At 34.7% G+C, this 14,125-nt stretch overlaps 1 protein-coding gene across 4 annotated transcripts in view; it reads left to right on the top strand.

The window, feature by feature from the left end:
• Window positions 1-14,125, top strand: part of SRBD1 (S1 RNA binding domain 1) — a 143,292-nt gene that overhangs the window by 13,510 nt on the left and 115,657 nt on the right. For all 4 annotated transcript variants that reach the window (XM_016204094.2, XM_016204093.2, XM_016204091.2 and 1 more), the window contains exons 7-11: window positions 571-709; window positions 5,143-5,239; window positions 5,931-6,066; window positions 9,325-9,428; window positions 12,013-12,120. In XM_016204094.2, coding sequence (XP_016059580.2) covers window positions 571-709; window positions 5,143-5,239; window positions 5,931-6,066; window positions 9,325-9,428; window positions 12,013-12,120 — 584 coding nt within the window. The remainder of the gene's footprint in view (window positions 1-570; window positions 710-5,142; window positions 5,240-5,930; window positions 6,067-9,324; window positions 9,429-12,012; window positions 12,121-14,125) is intronic.

Genomic DNA, 14,125 nt, shown 5'->3' with positions numbered 1-14,125 from the left:
CATGAGGACAATCATGATCATACCGTGGAAGACAAGGAAAAGGAATTTTAGAAGGAGGTGACAATTGGTAGTTAAATAATTAAGTGTAGCAGAGAGGCTTGGCAAGATAAGAGTAAGAAAGGCATGTTTGGTAAGTCGGGGGTTGTTGTGGGTCTTTCTGAATCCACTTCCAGCATGCTGCGTAGAAAGATGCTCGATGATGCAGGTTGAGGAGTGAACATGGATTGAGAAGCAGAAGCATTGAGTGTTGACAGCTTTTAGAGGAGCTTGCTTGAGTTGAGGAGAGGACCTTACAGTTCTTTCAGTTCAGGCACTGAGTTTTTAAGATGAGTGAATCCAAACAAAAAACAAATTTTAAGCATATATAAAAGTATAAAAAGATAAGGAACAGCTGTCTTTGTACAGCCAGTATTATCTAGTCAGTATTAATTCGTCTCTGAAGGAAGACGAAAGGGTTGACATAGGATGTCTTGAACATTCTTACCATGTCCTCTAATTTTGTGTCCTAATTTTAACTTTTGCTTTTTAAAACTGAATGATGTGATATGTTTTCTGAATTTTTTTTTCTAGTCAGCTCCATATAAAACTGGGAGCAAAGGCACCAAAGCCCAGAGGGCAAGGCAGTTGGGATTAGAGGAAGCAGCCAGGACACTGCTTGAGAATCCAGGGATGCTCAATCTACTGTCTTACATTCAACCCAGTGTAAAAGGTACCTGCTTTACTTATAGAGAACCAGCCCTGTTTGTTTTTAAAATTGAAAACGTATGTTAAAAATTTTGTTCGTTAAGTAATAATGACTGTACAGAAAAATATAGCATGTAAAGAATGAGGGATTCTTACAGAGTAAATCCCGATATACTTCTTGCTTGGCCATCCAGCTTTCCTCTTTTGATGAAGTACCTGTTCTAGACTTTTGCTCTTTTTTTGTGTGTGTTGTTTGTCTTTTTTCTTTTAAATTTTCTTTTCTTCACCCAAGGATATGTGTATTGATTTTTTTTTAGAGAGAGAGAGGAAGTAGGGGAGAGAGAGAGAGAAACATCGATGTGAGAGAGAAACATTGATTGGTTGCCTCCAATATGCGTCCCTAGCAGAGATCGAACCTCAACCGACGCATGTGGCCTGACAGGGCTAACCCACAACTTTTTGGTGTGTGGAACAATGCTCCGGCCAACTAAGCCACTCAGCCAGGTCTGTTTCTCTTTTTCTTACTAATTTACAGGCATTTTAAGATACTCTTTTTTAGTTGTCTGCGTTGCAAATCTCTTCTCCCAGTTTGTAACTTCTCTTTTCACTTTTTTATGCTATATCTTGATAAATAGAAGGTCTTAGTTTTATTATAGTTAATATATTAATTTTTGCATTTCATTGATCTTTTATGATAATTGCCTTTTTTGTTTTTTCTTTTTAAAGAAATCTCTTTACATCCTAAGGTTGTAAGGATAATAAGGATTCTTCACAGTATAAAAATTCTCCTATATGGTCTTTTAAAACTTTTATCCTATTTCTAAAAATTTATTTAATGATAAAGTCATATCTACTCTTTGGAAAGAATGTCAACAGTTCCGATGTACATGAAGTATAAAGTGAAGTCCTACTCTCACATTTCTGCTCTCCAGGAGTAAAGTGTTTGTCTTTCCCTGAATTGTATCTGCTTATCCTTTTGTGTGTGTGCGTGCACAGAGAAAGAGAGGAAAGGAGTAATACAGAGCTATTTCTAAGGTAAAAAACAAGGGAAGTGACAACTGGTACATGTCAAGATGCATTGGTTTTATTGTCAAAATGAGCGCCTTAGAGTGAAGCTTGTTGAATAAGAGTGGCCTTTTCAGGAGTGCTCTGATAGAATTTGGTGGGATGAGTGATGTTCTGGTGATCTTGACAATCATTCAAGTTACTTTTGATCTTCTGTTGATTCTTTAGGCTAGGAAACATAAGTATCTGTAGGGGGCAGTATCTGATAACAAAATCTATACTATGTACAAAACTGTAGAGAATCACAGCATGCCATGACCTAGTTTCAAAAAAATAATTCAGCAAATATGAGTTGGCTATTAAAAAAATTGAATATGTGTGTCTGTAAAAATAAATATATCTGTTCATATACAATTACATCTCAATATATTTTGAAAAGGGCAATAGTGAAAAGCAAAAGCAAGTTTGTGTTTTTTGAGTATAGAGATGGGTTGAAATGAGTAAAATTCAAGTTTAATTTTTTAAATGTGTATTGGCAGTTGGATTTTTAAATGGTTGCAACATTTAATAATTTAGTAGTAGCTGAGACTGCATAGCCATGTATTAAGATTGGCCACAGTGGGAACTATCTGTGCCCAGTCATGACATGTTTCAGTAAAATCGAATGCTGAAGCTTTCAGAATGTTAGATGCATAGAGGCTTATTGTTTATTTTAATCTTTCTCTTATAGTTGATTTCTTTTTCTTCTGTTTCTTACCTCCTGTGCTACAAGTTTTCCTTAGTTCACACTCATTCTGAGTTCCTACTGAGTAGGTTTGATAACCATGTCTCCCTTGATTCCCGTATGTGGTGGTGTTTCTGGACTGCATGTGGTAATGGATACTTGGTGATACTTCTTATAATGAGAATATTCAGGGCCCAGCACAGTTACAGTTGTACTAACATATATCAGGACCTTCGGTTTGCTTTAAACTCCTTTCTGATCACAAATACAGAAGAATTATAATTCCAAACACGCTACATGTTGCTTTTTAAACTTTGTCTGGAATGTTACCCCTCCTTTTTTGTTCCCTCATTCCTTCTGCTACACATATACTCATGATCACCCTCAATTTATTACTTTTTTCTAAAGAAACATTTTCATCATCCCCGTCATTCCTCTTAGAAATATTCAAGAAACCAGATATTTCATTGCTGTTTTTTACCCCAGTAGAAGACACCTTTTAACTTTCTTACTTTCCACTGACCAGCAAGAGTTTGGTCTGAATAAAAAAGATATAGCATGCCACAAATGGAAATCATTATAGAAGGTGCAGAATATTCCTATGTTGTATACGAGGGGAGTAGCGGATAGTTTTGTTGTGTTTAAGAAGAGATGGCTTTAGTGCAGATAAAGTAAAAAGAAATATTGGCCCTTCAATTTTTGTTATAGTTGTGGAGGTTTGAAGAATCTACAGCTGGAAAGCTTTCACTACAAGGCAAGGGATATGATTTTTCTGGTTCTGTGGACTTTATTTTCTCCTGATTTCACTGAGGTGCTCAACTTTTGGAACTCCTATTATCCTTGGTTGTATTACACTCCAAAGATCCATTCTCTTTGATGGGAGAAGGTGCGTTTTCAAAACATACAAGGCTCTTTTTCAATCCTTTCTCTCACTAGTTGGACTGAGAGAGAGGATGTATAATTTGGATGAGCTTCCCAGAAGACTGATAACTTCTACTTCCCATTGAGAACCATTGCTCTAGTGGTAGGTCAGGGTACCTCCCTAGCAGTGTTTTTTTGGGTTTTAATTTTTTTTTTTTTAAATTACAGTTTACATTCAATAATATTTTATATTAGTTTCAGATGTACAGCATAGTGGTTAGACATTCATATACTTTACAGAGTGTTCCCCCTGGTATTTCCACTCCCTAACTGTCCCTAGCAGTGGTTTTTAAACTTTAATGAGTATCAAATCATCTGTGATAGTCTGTAAAACACTACAATCTCACGTCTAAGAATTTATGTTTTTTAACAAGTACCTAGTGTCAATTTATTTTTGGGTCCTTACACTGTACTTTACAAAACATGCTCTAGAGCTCTTGAATAATGTTAATTACAATGGTTTACAAATTGTGTTCTCCCCAAATGATGGGGGCTTTTCAGAGACATTTGTTATAATAGCAAAATCTGTAATATCCTCTTTCTGTTCTCTTATTAATGTTTCTCAATGTGGGTTCCATATTTACTACTGTGAGATGCTTCGGAACTCTAGGAATTAGTGCATAGTGAATGGTTTTTCTTAGATGAAGACTGATCTAGGGAGATAGCTAACAAGAGAATGGACATTTATTGAATGCTTACTGTGTGCAACAGCTATTCTAAGTCCTTTACATGTACAGTCTTCCACCTTTCAAAGGTAATTTATCCCTGAAAATTCCCTCATAGGGAAATTCTCTTAAAATGTAAACAGAATCTCTGTTTATTTCAATGGTTAATTTTTTTCCTTTAAATTTCTTAGAAATAAATGTAATTACTTCACTAGTTAATACTAGTTATCCTAACACAACCCAACAAGGCATTTTCTCCTTGTTAACTACTCCATAAGTCTGTCTTCATCTTCTCTTTGTTGGTGTCTGTTACTCATTAAAACTATACTCTCAGAAAAACACACTTATGATACTCAGTGCTTGTATAATTCAAGCTTTAATGCAAGAAAAAAATGCTTTAATGGAAATAGAACAGTAAAGACAAAAGAAATGAAAGAAAACAATGTAAATGATCTAGCTCAAAGTATAAGCTATCACAGGGGCCATAATTTACAAGACTCACTGCTATAAATTAGCAAACCAAGAGCACTTGGAAGAATTTAACATACTATTGGTAGTCAATTCATCTATGAAGATGAACAGTCACATGATGACTCTTGTGCTTATGAGACTTGAGAAATTCAAATGAGTCATTGAAAATATGAATAAATTCCTCATAAGCCAAAATAGGAATTTTAATAAAATGCCTTATAAAGGAGAATTTTTGTAACTGGAATGAAATAGTATACCTTGGGATATGAATGAATTAATATATATTTTCCATAACATGCTTCATTTTTGTAAATACTTCATGAAGTAGGTACTATTACTAGTCTACTTTTGTGGGAAACTTAGGCACAGAGAGGCTGAGCAACTTGCCCAGAGTCACACATTTGGTAAGTGGTGGAATGAGGGTTAGACCAGGCAGCTGGCTGTAGAGCTTCATTTTTCACCACGAGGTTATATGGTATGTGAAGGTCCTGTATTACTATTTTTGGAGACTTGTTTTTGTTGGAGAGGAAAGCTAGTCACTGCTGTGATACTTTTCTCTCTTAAGTTTGTCAATTTAAGGTTTTATTTTGACTGAAATAAATTTAGTGTGATTTAATAATAGACTTAAAACCAATCTGTAGTTCTTGCTTTTGTTTTCTCTTTTGTCCAAAGGACTTTCGACACTCCAGGACATTGAAACAGGAGTGCAGCATATTTTAGCAGACATGATTGCTAAAGACAGAGAGACACTTGACTTCATAAGGAAATTGTGAGTAACTCTTACAGAGTTTCATACATTGTCATTGGAAGCTGTTCTGATACATTTTCTTGTTTTTCTTCTTTTTAGCTTTTAATTGATTCAGACTGGCTTACTTGGTGGTTAGAGAAGGATGATATCTAGACCAGGATTATTGCTCTGTTTCCTTGTAGATAGTTTTGATTTCTTATATAACTGAAGATGGTATCTGAACTCATTTAGGTATTTTGTAGAAGGATTGATTTGATACATAAATAGATCTGTGCGACCTATGTTATGAATAGGCAAAGAGTCCTCTTTGAATGGATTGATAACATTGTCATAGTTGGGCATCACTTAAAAATATCTCATTTGGTAGTGGCTTAACTTTTTTTAATCCTCACCTGAGGATATGTTTTTTACTGATTTTAGAGAAAGAGGAAGGGAGAGGGAGAGAGAGAAACATCAGTGTGAAAGAGAAACATTGATTGGTTACCTCCTGTATGTGCCCCAACCGGAATGGAACCTGCAATCTGGGTATGTGCCCTGACCAAGAATTGAACCTGTGACCCTTTGGTACACGGGACTATGCTCCAACCAACTGAACCACACCAGCCATGGCAGTAGTGGCTTAACTTTTTTGTTAGCTATTCCATATAACATATTTCTTTACCACACATATTAATAACTACTTGTTTATGTTAATATTTGTGTATTTGAATAGGTGCCAAAATAGATATATTTCTATTCAGTCATCTCTGGCAAAAGTGTCCTCAAAAAAAGTAAATGAGAAAGATGTTGATAAGTTTCATCTCTACCAGAATTTTTCATGCAATATAAGAAACATCCAACATCATCAGGTAAATAAGGAAACTGCTTATGCATGCTAGTAGTGGTAATAATGATAATACTTTGGATTTACCTCCTTACTAAGGAATTAAAGAATTTTAAGTCAACTATTTTCTTTTTTCTTCCTATAAATTCTTATAATATTGTCATATCCTTTCTATATCATAAATGGGGAAGTCAAGACCCAGAAAAGTTAGTAGATGATACTAAATTATTAGCATAGCTGACAAAATAACACGTCAGTTGTCTTGGCTTTCTGACCAGTGGCCTTTCTTATTAGACTTTTTTTACAAGTGTGCTTAGATTTGAGTTCAGTTCTGGATCTTCTTCATGGGAAACACAAATTAGAGTTACCTTATTTAGAATAAAGTATGAGAGATCTCACTAGCTATATAAATCATTATTATTATATCTCAGTCTTTTCATTTCATTTCTCAGTTTACTAATTGTATACTAATTGTAGTCATAGGATATATCTCCATTGTGGAATGTGACTTTTAAGTCGTATAAGAAAAAAAAAACTATGTTACAAACCAAAAGTACAATATTGGTTTTTATATTTACTTATATAGCTACTTTTACCAGTGTTCTTTCTGTTTTGGTATGGCTTTGCACATTTCTGTCTAGTGTCCTGTCATTTTAGTCTGAAGGACTTCTGGTAACATTTCATGTAGGGCATGTAGGGTAGATCTGCTTCTGACAGACTCCCTCAGTTTTTTCTTTATCAGGAAAGTCTTAATATCTCCTTTTTTCCCCCCTAAAAATTTATCTTTAATTGTGGTAAAATACATAAAACATAAACTCTATTATTTTAACCATTTTTAAGTGTACATTTCAGTAATGTTAAGTATATTCCCATTGTTGTGCAAACAATTTGCAGAACTTTTTCATCTTGTAAGACTAAAGCTCCGCACCTATTAACTACCTCCTTTATTTTTGAAGGATACATTTTCTGGATATAGAATTCTTGGTTCACTTTGAGTGTGACATCCCATTGTCTTTGGCCACCGTGTTTTTTGTGGAGAATTAGCTGTTTATCCTACTGACCTCTTGCAAGATTCTCTAGCTTTGGCTTTTGATTATAATATATGTAGTTGTGCATCTCTTTGAGTTTTGCTTTCTAGGAGTTCATTATGATTCTTGGATGTGTAGATTAATGTTTTTCATCAAAATTGAAAAATTTTCACCATTACTTCTTCAAATACTATTTTCTGTTACTTTCTCTCCTTATCTGGGACTTCCATTATATGTATGTAGGTATACTTGTGTCCCACAGGTTTCTTAAGCTCTGTTCGTGTCTTTTCCTTTTTCTTTTTTAGACAGTATCTCAATTGACCAATCCACAAGTTTGCTGATTCTTTCTTCTGCTTGCTCAAATTTGATATTAAACCTCTCTAGTGAATTTTTCATCTCCATCACTGTATTTTTCAGCTCCAGAATTTCTATTTGGTTCCTTTTTACAATTTCCAACTCTTTGTTGATATTCTGTGCTTGAGACAGTTTTCTTCTGGTTTCCCTTAGGTCTCTGTCTATGATTTGGTTTAATCTGAGCATGTTTAAAGTAGTTGATTTAAAGTTTGTCTAGTAAGGCCAATATCTGCTTCCTCAGGGACAGTTTCTTTTTATTTCTTTTTTCCTGCAAATGGGTCATACTTTTTATTTATTTATTAATTCTCACTTGAGGATATTTTTTCCATTGATTTTTAGAGAAAGTGAAGGGAAGGAGGGAGAGGGAGGGAGGGAGGGAGAGAAAAACATTGAGGATCAGCTTGCCTCCTGCATGTGACTCACCTGGGATCGTGCCCGAAAACTGGGAATGTGCCCTGAGAGAGAATTGAACCAGCAACCTGTCGGTGCGTGGGACGACACCCAATCAACTGAGCCACACTGGCCAGGGCAATTGATTTTTTTGATGTCAAACCAAACTTACATTATTGGAATAAATCCCTCTTGATATGTTTCCAGATTTGGTTTACTCATATTTTATTGAGGACTTCAGTATCTATATTCATAAGCCAGTGATCTGTTGTGTGTGTTTTTTGTTTTGTTTTGTTTTGTTTTGTTTGTTTTTGTGATGTTCTTGTCTGGTTTTGGTGTCGGTAAATAGAAAGAATTGGGAAATTTTCTGTTGTATTTTTTGGAAGAGTTTGTGTAGAATTGGTATTCTTTAAATGTTTTGTAGAATTCACATGAAGCCAATTGGGCCTGGACATTTCCTTGTGGGAAATTTTTAAATTACTAATTCAGTCTCTACTTGTTGTAGATTGTTTCAGATTTTCCACTTTTATTTGATTCTGTTTTGGCAGTTTGTATCTTTTTAGGAATTTGTTCACTTTATCTAAGTGACCTAACTTGGCAAATAGTTGTTCGTTGTATTCTCTTATGGTTCTTTTAATTTTCATATCATACATAGATAGTCACACCCCTTCTTTCATTTCTGATTTTACTAATTAGAATGTTTCTTCTTTTATTCTTGGACAGCCTAGTGAAAGGTTTGTCAATTTTGGTATTTCAAAGAACCAGCTTTTGGTTTTTTGATATTTTTTTATTGTGTTTATATTCTCTATTTTGTTACTTTTCCCTCTATTTTTACTATTTGCTTTCTTTTGCTTACTTGAGGTTTGGTTGCTTTTCTTTAAGTAGAGATTTTAATGTTTTAAAACAATTGCTCTTTTAATGTATTAATTTAAGATCACAGGCAGGCTGATCTGAGTTTAAATTTCTTTTTTACTGCTTATTAGCTTTGTGATTTGGGACAAGTTAGTTTTGGAAAATTATATAAAAGGAAGATGATAATACATATGGCATTGGTGGCTTTGAAAATTAAATGAGGTAATGTATTTAAAGTACTTAGATGCCTAACAGTTAATAAGTCCTCAGTAAATGGTACAATTAGTAGTTATTAAGTATTTCACTCTGGAAATTGTCTGTTTGTATTTATCATAGTAGTTTCTTTTCACAATTATAAAGAGTATATACTTTTATCTCTAGATAATCACTGATTTTCAGTTAGTTCAGTCTGAAATGAGATTTTAGATCACCAAAGTCTCTTCTGGTGAATGTCATAGGCTTTGTACTTGTGTTTTATTTTGAAAAACCTTCAAAATATTAAAGAAATTATTTTTTTAATGCAATTTTGGTAAATGAATAACAAATTAATAAAGTTCTAGGTTGGGTAACCACCTGATTTGTTTTATAAATGTTGACTGGTTAAATTGGTCAGTTATATTTTCTGGATCATAGTTTTTGCAATATATGTTTATACTCAGATTCTGGCAATTAACCGTGGAGAAAATCTGAAGATACTGACGGTCAAGGTCAACATTCCTGATGGAGTTAAGAATGAATTCTGTAGGTGGTGCATCCAAAACAGGTCTGTTTATAGATTTTTATGGAATTTCCTTTCTTTTGTTTCTAAAATACCATACTGAGATCTATATGTACTAAAATGGAAAGATGTCCATTATGTAAAAAAACAAACCAGCAATGACAGACAATGGATATAGTATCTTCTTTACATTAAAAAAAAAAGTACAGCCCTAGTTGGTTTTGCTCGGTGGTTAGAGCGTCCACCCATGGACTGAAGGATCCCGGGTTCGATTATGGTCAGGGGTAGGTACCTTGGTTGTAGGCTTGATTCCTGGCCCCGGTTGGGGCATGTGCGAGAGGCAACCAATTAGTGTGTCTCTCTCAACACCGAAGTTTCTCTCTCTATTTCTCTCCTTTCTCTCCAAAAAACCATGGAAAAAAATATCCTCAGGTGAGGATTAAAAAAAAAAAAGTACATGTGTCGTGTATGTTTAAATAGGAAACAACTGGGAAGGTACATAAGAATTATTAATATCTCTGTAGTATGTCTGGGGTGAGGGGCTTTTACTTTAATACTTTTTCTATAAAGAGCATGTTTACTCTTTTGAAAAAATAAGTTAACAAATACATGCTGTATATAACATATCTGAAATGTTTTGTTAAAGATAATGGAAACAAAAATTTAATTTATTGGATATTACAGTTTAAATCTCTACACGGACTATATGTAGTTTACCTAAAATATTTTGCATATTAAGGATGATTGAACATTAAATCTCTTGGATATTTCAGAGATTTCCAAATTATGCTTTTTATTTGTTAAGGGAACCTTTTCAAATAGTACCACATAGTTGTATAATACTTTTAACATGTAGATTTTACTTTTTAGAGTATATTTGATCCTCACAACAGTCTGGTTGGTTGGTAGGGCAGATTTGTAGCTGTCGTTTGACCAATGAAAAACTGATATAAAGAGGTAAATGCTCATCACCAGCTAGTTCTGTGCAACCTTAGGTTAGAGAGATTGCCTGGGAAGGCTACTTGAAGGGCTGGGTGACTTGTTCTTTGAGAAGAACAAGTCTGTGTTCTTTGGAAATGAGCTCTCTCACCCAACGTAGTTCTTGCATCAGTTCATTGGAAGCCAGTTTGCCAAAAACCGGTTCCATGAGTGATCAACTTGCCGAATGACCAAATAATAAACCAAGGACCCATTAAGTAAAGCAAACATCTAAATGTTTATCAGTAGGTAAATCGCTTAAGCTAATTATGATATATACAAGGGAATTCTGTGCAGCCATTTTGAAAAAGTTGAGATAGAACTAAAGTTGAGATATAAACATGTCATATTAGGTTAAAAAGACAATTTATAATTGGTATTTGTAGTATGATCTCATTAATGGCAAAAATATTTCTGTCCTGCCTAAAAGCACTTTTATTTAAATTAAAAGACAAACAAAACTATATTCTCCTGAAATAATATTCTTTTATGGAAGGGATTCAATTAGTTGTAATTATGTACATTTTGATGTATTGCGTTGTAAATGCTTAAATGTTTGTTCACTGGAAGTTAGTTAATTTTCTTGCTGAGATAATTAAGGGAGATGAGAGTGTCCCTATGGTCTATTAATGGTTTATTAGAAACCATTAATCACTGAAGGGCAAGGATAGAGATTCTATAAGTGGCTGAGGACACAGAAAGGGTAGGGTGGAATTACTTTGTCATTTTTAGCTTGCAATTTCTCTTACTGTTTTTTTCTCCAGTGCCTACTAACAATCGGTTCTCTGCATTTATATTCATCAGCATGTATGCAGATATACTGCCTGGAGATCAGTACAGTCTAAGTAAGGGAGTAAGCTCTGCTCAGAAGTGACAGGCAAGGGTTGAAACAGTTTCTCCTTTGCTCAGTTTACTTTAAGGAGGAGATAAAGAAATGGGAGAAGAAGGATAGTGTCTGTCTTAGTTCTGGTTGCCTTAATAAAATACCATAGACCAGGTGGCATGAACAACAGAAATTTATTTTCTCACAGTTCTGGAGGCCATGAACTAAGATCAAGGTGCAGGCTGATTTAGTTCCTGGTGAGGGCCCACTTCTTGGCTTGCAGACAGTGGCCTTCTTGCTATGCTCTCACTTGTTAGGGAGAGCGAAAGAGCTCTCTGATTTTTCTTTTTGTAAGGGTACTAATCCCATCATGGGGGCCCTACCCTCAGGACCTCATCTAAACCAGATTGTCTCCTAAAGGCCCCATCTCCAAATATCATCCCATTGCAGGGGTTAGGGCTTTAACATATGAATTTGTGGGGGACAAAATTCTGTCCATAGCAGTGCTCTCATAATTTTTTTGGTAACTTTCTTATATCTAAAGATTTTGGACCATTATTATTAATGCTTTGGAGACTCTTCCCAGAATAGGGAAGTTTTTTCCTCCCTTAAGTTTTATGTGTGACCATGGTTACTAGGTTTTCAAAAATAACTCCAGATGCCATAGTTAATAATTTCCAGACATCATAGTCTCCCTCACAGATTGTTACTTTGACTTCATAAAGTTATTCCCCCCTTTTCTGTTCCACTTCATCTTTCCTCTTTCAGGACCCCTTTCCTGGTCTTGTTATTGGTACATCAGTTTTAGTGTAGGCTTTTTTTTTTCAGGTGGAGACCACGTCGCTTTGCAAGGCCGGAGTTAATGAAAATCTTACACGATTCAATAGATGATTCTTTTAAACGCCTTATTTATCCTCTCCTCTGTAGAGAATTCAGGTATGCATCTTGTCTAATTTACTTTGTTTACTGTTTATTATTATGTTTGATAACAGGCCCATTCAATCATGTAGTAAATATTTGTTGATCCATTAACCAATCCAAATAACTGAGTCCCAATCACAAGGTCTTAAAATTAAGCCTAGATTTCAATCTGTAGAGGCATTCACATTCATCGATCACAAAACAGCTTTTAATTACAATGTACTTATCAAATCTTGACCCCTTGCTGTGTACCTTTTCCAGTTCTGCAATACCATTCTTGCAGTTTGACAACCAAGCTAAACAAAGAGTTTTATTGATGAGAAATTTGGCTTAGGAGAAACAAACCAAGCAGTTAATGGAGAAGTTAGTTGGAAGCAGTTTTTAGAGATAAAGAGAGCCAAAAAAAGCATAAGAGAATCAGTGGAACTCATGATGAATTTATTACTGTGAAGAGAGAAAGCTAATACAATGTTTATCACTCCAAATGGGAGTCATTTGGATGAGTAATTATCAGCAATGGTGAACAAATATTAGAAGATTATTAAAGAGATCATGTAGATGGACCAGCAGAGGGACTAAGAGTTACAAAGAAGAACAGCAAAAGAGGTGAGGTGCAGAATTCTTTTTAGGGGAGAAGGAAAGAAAAGTAACATTAGGAGACAAAACCCTCTTTCCTTCTCTCTCTCTCTCTCTAGCCTTGGTCTTGGTAGGCAATCTAGAAACCAACATTTTCTTCCTTCCTATGTGCTATAGATTTTCTTTGTTCTCACTTGTTTATAGGTTTCAGCAAGGGGTACCTGGGAACTGTAGATTTCTAGTCATTTCTTCAACCTTACTAATTTATAGCAGCCTTTATAATGCTTGTTTGTTTTTCTTTTACTGGACCTGGACATTGAGTTTGGAGGTGTTTAGAGTAGGGAGGGAGGAGGCACTATTAACAACAACACAGTTCCTTTGTCCAACTTCTTTATCAGTCATTCATTCTCTTGATTCACCCTTTTAGCCCAGACATCCCTTAAAAATATTGTTTCTTTTGGAATCCTATTTCAAGTCTGTGAGGTAACTTCTCTTGTTTTTGAGTGCTGGGGCATCAAATTTAAAAATAAGAGATTCTGTTCTTAATGAAGTGAAAAGGAAACTTATTTAAAATTTCATTTCCTTTATCTTGTTTTCTCATGTTGCATATAATGTCTAATGGCTCTTTTGACATTTTTGCATATATTTGACTTCGTAGCTTCACTGCTTGTGGATTACTTTCATTGAGAGTTAATGAGAACAGCTTGGTGTGGAATTCTTTCATGTATAATCCTTCTCTGACTTCCATTAGTGGCAAGCAAGAGCACTGTCCTCTTTTTCTAACATGCCTGTGGTTAAAGAAATATATCTTATTTCATTCCATGAGTTGATTTTCAGACATTGTCTATAGATGTGTCTCTTGATAGAAATACTTGTGATTACCTGAACAACAGTGGAAGGGGAAAACTCCCAATGGATTTTTTTAAAACAGAAAATTACTTTAATTGTTTAAATAAGAGGAAATTTTTCCTAATGTAGAAAAATGGAAAGAATCCGTAAAACAAAGAAAATGCACCTAATTTCACTACCTAGACGTAACCATTGTTAGTTAGACTTTTCTCCATTCATGTGTGTGTATGAAACGGGACCATTTCAACTGTATTATTTTTCAGCCATTTTATTCAGTTGACTGCATAGTCTACTTCTGCATTTCTTATTTCTGTGACTGTAATGATCATTCATTCATGTGTCATTTTTCATACCTGCCTCATTCTCCAAGATATCAGTTACCAAGTGCTATCTATTTTACTATCTTTTATTATTTTTTGGATTTTTGACTCCTGTTTCTCTCCATGGCTACTAGGGGATAGTTAGGTCAGGACATCATCATTTTTGCCTGAATTGTTGTACTAGGGTCATAGATGATCTCTGTCTTGTATTTTCCCATACATACTCCACATTGCCATCCTCAAATTCCCATCTGATTATTTCATACTCTTCTACT

The sequence above is a fragment of the Miniopterus natalensis genome, chromosome 13 (assembly GCF_054644295.1).
Source record: "Miniopterus natalensis isolate mMinNat1 chromosome 13, mMinNat1.hap1, whole genome shotgun sequence".
Lineage (NCBI taxonomy): Eukaryota > Metazoa > Chordata > Mammalia > Chiroptera > Miniopteridae > Miniopterus > Miniopterus natalensis.
The sequence above is the reverse complement of the archived record's forward strand: the minus strand, read 5'-3'. Positions and strand labels throughout refer to the sequence as shown.